We start from the raw sequence: 8,736 nt of genomic DNA on the forward strand, positions 1-8,736 counted from the left end.
ACAACACTTTAATAGGTACAGTTTTCTGTTTATTTCTGTTACAGTTTCTCTGACAACACACCCTTACAGGTTGTACAATAATCGATACATTAGAAAAAAGAAGACTGTCCAGCCTTCTAACATATTTCAGAATAATTTGATCTTTTTTAATAATTTTTAATTAATAATTATTTTCTATCGTAAAAAAAAACCTATAAAAAAATCTTGATATACACACACAAAATCACATTTTGGGATACACATATAGCTTCAGTGTTGACACCTACAGTATAATGAAATTAAAAAATATTTAGCTTACAAGTGTCAGTGGTATTATACTGTAATACCTCTTCACTTCAGAGTCTTGTGTCACAGACAAAACGCAGCTTGCAATGCCCTTCATTGTAATGTCCATCCAGTTAAACATATCATTCGTTCCAAAGTCTTATTGTATATTTTATCTTTTCTGAATAGGAGCTTTAAGATTAGAGGATAACACAGCAGGAGAAACATGTATCTCCTTATATTTCACTGAGAAGCACAAACTATGTACAGAAATATTGCTTCAGAAACCAAAAACATGACAGAGCTAAACAACTTAGACATCTCTGACATTTTGCATTGAGCAAGTTTAATTTCTTCCCCTCCATTCCATTAGTCTGAAAGACCAGATTTGACATCGTGTGCCTTACATTCTTAGAAAGATGCCTCTCTGATGGACTCTTATTATAAAGTGTCACAGTCACGATAACCCTCCCTCTGAGTCATATATTCTGGATTATAGATAGCTTCACTGCTCATCCTCTTCTCGCAGTGTGACTGTCAGGTTGCAGCGTTTGTGCTTCATCGTGAGGCCGTACTCTGGGGTCATGTCCAGTGGCTCACCAGGCAACGTGTGGAATTGAAGCTTCTGGATGATGATTGCCAAAAACAGGAAGACTTCATTTCGTGCAATAACCTCGCCGATGCAGCGACGCCTCCCCAAGCCAAAAAGCATCACCTTCTCTCCTTCTAGCTTGTTGACTTCAGTGCCATCAGCGTTGAGGAAGCGGTCTGGGTTGAAGGAATCTGGATCTTTCCACAGTTCACTGCAGGGTCCAGAGAGTGAAGAATTAAAACAAGCTTGAAAACACATTGAATCAGAGGGAATATTCCTCATTCTTCAGGGAGATTTTTGATGCTGACTGCTATTGGCTCTTTTTACAGCTAATAAGGGTCCCATTCAGGGTGCCTGCATGTAAAATTGTGCAACTTCTTTGTCAAGAGATGTTTTTTTTAAAAATCCACAAAAAAAAAAACTTACGGATCACGGTTTATCTGCCACTGGTTGATGAAGACACAGGTGTCTTTGGGAATGAAGTAGCCATTCAGAGATGTGTCTTTTGTGGTGCTAAAAGAAGGACAAAGTGTCAGTCCATGGAATATTTACATATTTCTGTCCCATTATGTCTGCAATGGTCATTTTTCTGCTTCCATCATTGTTTTCCTTGGAGATAGTTTTTATGTCAATAATAGCTCATTATTATGAGAACATGTAGTACTTTCCTCGTGTAAAAGAGACTTACCAGTGTGGGATTGTGAAGGGCAGGAATGAGGAATGGCGAAAAATCTCCAGGATGAAGGCCTCCAACAGGGGTAGGTTGTTTCTATCAGAGAAGGCAGGAGTCCGATCCAGGCCTATGTTGTTTTCTGAAAATTAAAAGTGAACCGTGAATGTCGTTGCAAGATGAGATTAAAGAGCCACAGTCAACTCTGAGAGCAGCATTCCTACATTCCTCTGTCCACCAAGAGTTATGTCTCATGTTAAACATTTATTTTCATGTTACACAAAAGAAATATGTGAGAAAATTTCTATTGAAATATTTGTACTTACTAATTTCTTCAAAAAGCCTCTGCTCTACCTCTGGGTAAGCAACCAAATACATCACAGACCATGACAGAGCAGTCGAGATAGTGTCGAAACCTAGAAAAGAATAAAATCTCTGTGAGGATCCTTGTGGTCCTTAAATCAAGGTCACTTATTAGATTACTCAACAAGCATTCAATTTACCTGCGCCGAACAGGTCATTAACAATTCCAACAATCTTCTCATCTGACATCTGGACATTAGAGTTCTCATCCAATTTCCTGTCCTCACAGTGATCAATGAGGGAATCTGTGATGTCACGGATGTTGTCCTGCAAGGAAATGATTTAGGTTCGTCAGTTACAGTCTTAAGCCCCCAGTGAGAAAAAAAGGGGAAATATTGTTTTTCAAGGAAACTGGACGAAACAACATTTAACTGACAGAGAGTGTGGCGTACCTTGTCAAAAGTGACATAGTGCTCGCTGACAATCTTTTGAACAAAGTTGGTAAAGCGTGTGTTGAGCTCAACAAACTTCTTCATTGATTTGTTGGGCAGGTATTGGAGAGCAGGTATGAAGTCCACTGGGTTGCCACTGCCCGTAACTTGGACAAAATCCTCCGTGAGGTTTACCAGGCCAACCAGCTCCTGGTCATGGTGGTCATAACGTCGGCCGAAGCACATACCACAGATCACATTGGCAACAGAGACGACAACGTAGCGGAAGAGGTCGAAGCTTCCTTCAGTCTTCATGACATTAGTGAACTCTTTGATCAAATACTCAGTCTCTTTGCAGATATGCTCCTCCAGCACACAGGAGTACTCTGAAGTTGTGCCCTCCAGGTTGGCAAAAGAGCGGAGGGCACTGTAGGCCAGCTTTCTGCGGGCCCGCCAAACGCCAGCTTGGTCTGTGCTGAAGGTCATACTCTTGCCATCATTGATAAAGCGGAAGCTGTACAGGTCAGGCCTCCCAGAGAAGTCGTCCCCTTGTTTGGTGAGAGCCTTTCGAACTGTTTCATTGCCGCTGAGAACGACCACAGGGCGCATGCCAATCTGGATCTGGAAGACGTCACCGTAGCGCTTGCCCATGTCAGTAAGGCTCAGGTAAGGCTTGCTGCCAAGCTGAAGCAAATTCCCAATGACAGGCAACGGTTTCGGGCCGGGGAGTGGACGAAGCCCTTCAGGAACCTCACTGCGGAAATGCTTGAGAGTGAGGTAGACCACACAGAGTGTTGTCAGGGCTACCAAGCCCTCAAACACTGACAGGGCTCCAATGAACGGCAGTATCATCAATGCCATGATGACAAGGTTGTCTCTGTCTTCTGCTCAACCTGTAGATTAAACAGGAGGGGGAGGGAAGGTAGTCAGAAGAAAAGTATTGAGCAACATGTTATGCACCATAATGAATCTGACTCTGTGTTAATATAATGCACAGCACTTTCAACATTTAGTAGCCTGTGCAAAGTGGTAGATGTAAATGCATCCTGCAGTTTATTATAACTGCAAGGTGCACGTGCAAATAACTAATTTACTTTTTGAATAGGTATTATTTCAAAATAAACTCCTCTTAGCTCTCATTTCAGAAATAAATCTGCCCTATTAGGCATATATTCAGCTTACCTTTGTTGAATGGGTAAAGAGGAAGATCGCGGTGATCCCAGAGGTGCTTCTCAAAATTGCAGACGAAGTCAGTTTAGCTGAGAGATCGTCCGAGTTACCTGTCTGGATGTCTTTAGAGCAAAGAACGGACTCTTATTTTATAGAGCGCTTTGCAACTTGATTGGCTGCTGTTGGTGACATCATCGCCCCCCTCCTCTCTCTGTCATGAATGAAGTTTGGAACAGAAAAAAGTGTGCGCGCTCGAGTTATCTGTAATAGGCTGAACGTTACACAATTCATGCGCTTCACAAAGCCTTGGATCCTCTGGTCTTTATTACTTTTTTATGTTTAATAGTTTATGGACATGTGAGGGATATCGAAGGCAAGCATAATTTCCCCGACTGTAAAACAATTTCTTATCGGTGATAACAGTGTTCAAAGTCTTACGTCACCTACTGTTCTGCAGGCTGTCTAAATAGCACGCAGCTGCAATCGTGCCTTCTGTTTTTTTTTATTTCTGTGCAATATTTGGGCTGTATCATGATATATGACGTACGAGATTATTTTAGTTTTTGTTCATTTTTGTATTAAATAGTAACTGGGGCACTTAAGTCAAGTTTTTAGTGAAGCTGGGTGGACTTAACTGGGCAAGACTCATAAGAGTAGTGTGCCTAATGCTTGGATAAAAGCACAGTCGCAGCCCTATTACTTCAAAAGGGATGATCAGCAAACGTTCCGGGTGGGTGGGGGCTGCAACAGGACTTTGTGACCGCTTCCACGGCAGCATCGCGGGCATGGCTGAAGTCCTGAAAAAAAAAAACCGTAGATGCCATTGCGTGCTTGTACCTGCACGCTCTCCGGGGGAGTTAAAGATTGACCAGTTGCGTGAGAGCGCAGTGATCAAACCCTCACCTCCCCTCTGAGGAGGATGCTTTAGAGGGGGGGAGGTGGGGGAGGGTATCAGTCGGCACTGCCGGAGCGCAAGGGGAGACGAGGTCAACAGCGCTTGTCATTGTCCTCTTTTCAACCTTTTATCTCCAGATTTTCTGAGTTGGTATTTTTACATTTAGATTAAGCTGTTTTACATAGGCTATGTGAGGCTTCACAAAAGGCAAGTGTTTTGGTCATTTGGATTAAATGTAGGAGCGTTTCACACTTGAAATACATTAAGTGTGTAGCCTTTATTTGATTAAATCACGATTTAATCTACCATGAGACTGCGTTGGATCAACACGTTTCAAGCCTACTGTCGCTCCGGGATTCTGCGAAAGAAACCACAACGTGTTGTTTGGTTCCGTCAGGAAATGTTTGCAGGTAGCCTAGCGCAAACGGGTTTTATCCGAACTGGCACCTCATCACAATGAGCTGTGGAGTCCTTCTATACCTTTGAGCCCAACATTTATTGCCTCTCACTTAAAGTAGCCCCTGATCAATTTCTATTCAGACCTGATTTTACATGCAGCCTTTAGCAATTAGGTCTTCAGCTTATAGGGATTTATCTTAAAGTAAATCCCACTTGGTTACTACCTGGAAATTTTGATATAGAGATAGATGTTTTTTTCTTCTTTTAAATAATAATAACTCTTCTTAAATGTTATTTTCACTTTTGTGGATGACGAGAGAATCTTGGAATTAGAGTTTTATTTCTGTCGTAAAGGGATGTTTGGGCAGGAACCAGAAATTACGATCAAAATCTGAATTTTGATTCTGATCAGATCATTATGACAGTGGATGGAGGGAAGAGTAAAGCACTAGAATTTTCAAGACAATAATATATGTATTTCAATTGAAAAATAAAAACCTCTACATCACATATCTTTAAAAACTGGATCGATTCTGTTCATCCAATCTTGGACAATCCTGGGACGATGGGGGTTTATTTAAAAAAAAGATCAATTTGCCTTATTTTTCTATGAATTTTGTATTTGAATTAGGCTTTGATATAATACATCAGGGGAAGTGCTTTTACAGAAATTCAGGAGAAAAAAAACCCAATAAAAAAACACTGCCTTTAACTCAATTTGTTCCTTTTCTGTGATGTGTTTAGCGTATGTCCATTTTAAAGGGTTAAAAATCTCTTATCCAAGAGTTTTTTTACGGCACGCAAAGGGTATGTTAGAAAATGTGTGAATATTTTCACCTCTTTATGGTTAAAATCGTATAATTTCACATAAAACCGCTTGAACACAGTGAATCAACACATGGGGCCATAAACCCATATGTTATGACTTTAAGAGAGAGGGGAAAAAAAGGGTCCAGCAAGCAAAATATTTGTTTTGCACATCAGTTTGGGTAAATCAGCGCTGCCCATGTCTTCTGGGACTGCGTGTGTGTCGACTCTACGGGAACTCCTTCTCCATGCGCCTCGGTGCTGCGCCTCTGGTGTTGCAGGTTGCGTGAGAAGCGGAGCTGTCGTCCAGAGGGGAGGGTCTGGGTCTTCTGGACAATCCTAAATCTGCTTGGTCAAGTCACGCAAAGGCAGCAGCCTCTGGAAAAGACACAAGGGTTTTAAACTCGCAGAACAAAGAGTGCAAGACGCGAGATCCTTTTTTTTCTTCTTCCCCTCCCTGCCTGCACGAAGGTGCACATATTTGCGCGCTATAGCTTCTGTAAATGCTAGGATCTTGCGGCTTTGGAGTCATGCAATCTGCAGATCAGGCTTCACTCAATGCAGTCATGCAACACGGTGAGGCCAGACTGAGACGAGAGCCCAACACGGGGCGAGACAAGTCACGAAAACTGGGAACTTGGTGTAGCCTACTTGTCGCCCTTTCTGTCACTATAAAGTTGAAGGGGGGCACTGGGAAAGATTCTTTATCAATTCATCGGCTACACCTCCTGAGATGTTATATGACTTCACAAAAGGAAGAAGATGAAGAACAGATATATTTGCGTGTTTTTAACTGCGAGATGATAAAGTAAAGCGGTAAACTTTCGATTTGAAATGTTTAAAAAGAAACTAAATTCATTTTAATCTGACCATTAATTTAACCAAATGCACTTTACAAAATGTCTGGCACACCTGTTTGGGGGGAGGGTCGTTTTATGAAATCTTAAAAAGATTAAATACATAACAGCCTATTACAGAAAGTGATCAGTGGGGCTACTGTACACATCCGAAGCTGTGTGTGGACGTGAGCGCAGGACCAACAGAATTGGACACATGCAGGCCTCAAGGTGTTCAATGTTAGTTTGCCTGTGTCCATTTTCACAGACTTGGGTGACAGCGAAAAACAGAAAACACATGAAAAAATGTTTTGCCCACAGCCATATACCTCTTAAAGAATTCTTGGACATAAAAGCAGGTGTAATGACTGTGAAGGTAGTTAGTCTACTCACGCAAAGGCTGTCACGCACACACCTTTAGAGCAGGTGTGTGCTTCTCTGCCTCACCGTGTGAGCGTCTGCCTTTGCATACCATAGCTGTCAGGAGGTTGTTTTTTTTTTTCCTCAGTGGTTCTTTTCATGATTTAGAATCAGACTGAACGGCAGTCATAAAGTTATAAAACATTTCTCTAAACACTGCTTCAAAAGATGCTCAGACAGCCAGTGGCCCCTCTTTAATGTTTATGTGTCCTTTTGAAATCAGAAACTCAAGCAGTGAAGACTGTTCGAATAAAGTGCATTCAAAACCGAATATAGGCCTACTTTCTTGAAAGTTTCTTTTGAAGTATCTGCAGCAGTGAAACCCCTAACCAGGACACAGCCCCCTCTTTGAGGAGGCATTTTTATAATTTGTCTTTGTTACTGGGGAGTTTTTGGAACAGAACAAACTGCAATAGTCTTATAACCTGCCTCCCTGCTAGAAATGTTTTTATTTCACCTGATCCAACATCGCTGTGCAGTTGCACTGAAGTGGGAAAGACACAATAAGAAGGTAGCTTAAACTGTCTTCTCTAGTTCCCCACTTATTGAATTTACCTTGTAAAAAATGTCAGTAACCGGAGTGTTTCTCACATTCAGTGATAGAGAAACTAAAGGAGTGTTTGAGCTGAGTGGAATTGCTCTCCTATACAAAGAATTGGGTTCTTCCCACGGTCGAAATTAACTGGCATGTCTGAGTCTCAAAACTCTGAGGCCCTCATCCTTCAGCACCAATCCTGCAGGTCTGCAGAGAACACAACAGAACTCATCCATCGCTTGTACTTGCACACCAATACATTGCTAGTGATGAATAAACTGAACCTCGTGTGTACAGTCATGCTGAGAGTCATTTTACTCCCGCAATTTCACACGCCAAACTTCACTGTGACAGAAACGTAACAACACATTTGGTTTGCTGTAAGCGATAACAAAAGCTTTACCCGTAGGACATCGATTAATAGCCCCCTGGCATTACATGTGCCCCATCGAGCAAACTTTAATGGGATTAGTTTGCGCAGCAGTACATGACACTTCACATGAATGTAGCGTCGGCCCTAAAAGAAATCCACTGCGTATTCACTGACTGTTTTGAGCATGAGAATTTATTAGAATGGGTGCAATTGTGTCCTGCAAACCCCAGATTTATAGCAGTTCAGTGTGTGCGTATGTCATGCTCCATATCGCTGCATGTAATGATATTCAGTGTTATTTATGATCTTATCGGGATGATATTCAGTGTCGTTTATGCTTTTATCAAATGAGTAAAGTTCTTAACTGAGCACTTTATCAACTCTTTGCTGCTCCCATAATGTAACTGCTCTTATCTGGAGAGGTTGTGGTTGCACTTTGCAGTGCACTGCTCTGATTGCTCCTGACTCACTAGTTACTAGATGTCAACCTAGCAGAATACGCAGTATTTATAGATAAATAGAATTTATCATAGAGGTTGGTTGTCATTATATTTCTCCTGTTCAATGCTTGCCCCTTTTTTATGGTGGCATGCTTTCCCCAGAGTATCTCAAGGAAAGTTTTCAATACAAAATCTGACATGTTAATGGCTAACTATAGCTATTAAGTAATAATATATATAAATATTGCAATCTAAGCACTTAAAGTATCAAAAATTTAAATTGGAAATCTTAGGAAGGGTTAGGGTTAGCAGTTTTACATGTGCAAGTGTTCCTTTTTTTCTTTGTTAATTTTGTTACTGTGGAGGTAATTATTCATGTGAAAAAGGTGTAATAATTAGGTTTGTCCACATGTCCAAAGCATAGGTGGTGCAGAAAAAGTGAGCCGGTAACATTTTAATTGTTTTAATTGTAATATTTTTAATTATTTTTGGGCGCTTTTTATGCCTTTATTATATAGTACAGTGAAGAGAGACAGGGGGAATAACACGCAGCAAAGGGCCGCCTGATGCGGGATTCGAACCGGGGCCAGCTGCAGCGAGG

At 41.3% G+C, this 8,736-nt stretch overlaps 1 protein-coding gene across 1 annotated transcript; it reads right to left on the minus strand.

Moving 5' to 3' along the window:
* Positions 1 to 7: 7 nt before the first annotated feature.
* cyp1a (cytochrome P450, family 1, subfamily A) lies at positions 8 to 3,548 on the minus strand. The gene is made up of 7 exons (XM_075465374.1): positions 3,443 to 3,548; positions 2,282 to 3,153; positions 2,030 to 2,156; positions 1,853 to 1,942; positions 1,545 to 1,668; positions 1,283 to 1,369; positions 8 to 1,067 (listed from the first exon to the last, which is right to left on the minus strand). Exons 2-7 carry the CDS (start codon positions 3,119 to 3,121, stop codon positions 770 to 772), a joined length of 1,566 nt encoding a protein of 521 aa, XP_075321489.1. The 5' UTR covers positions 3,122 to 3,153; positions 3,443 to 3,548; the 3' UTR covers positions 8 to 769.
* Positions 3,549 to 8,736: the final 5,188 nt, after the last annotated feature.

The sequence above is a fragment of the Odontesthes bonariensis genome, chromosome 1 (assembly GCF_027942865.1).
Source record: "Odontesthes bonariensis isolate fOdoBon6 chromosome 1, fOdoBon6.hap1, whole genome shotgun sequence".
Taxonomy (NCBI): Eukaryota; Metazoa; Chordata; class Actinopteri; order Atheriniformes; family Atherinopsidae; genus Odontesthes; species Odontesthes bonariensis.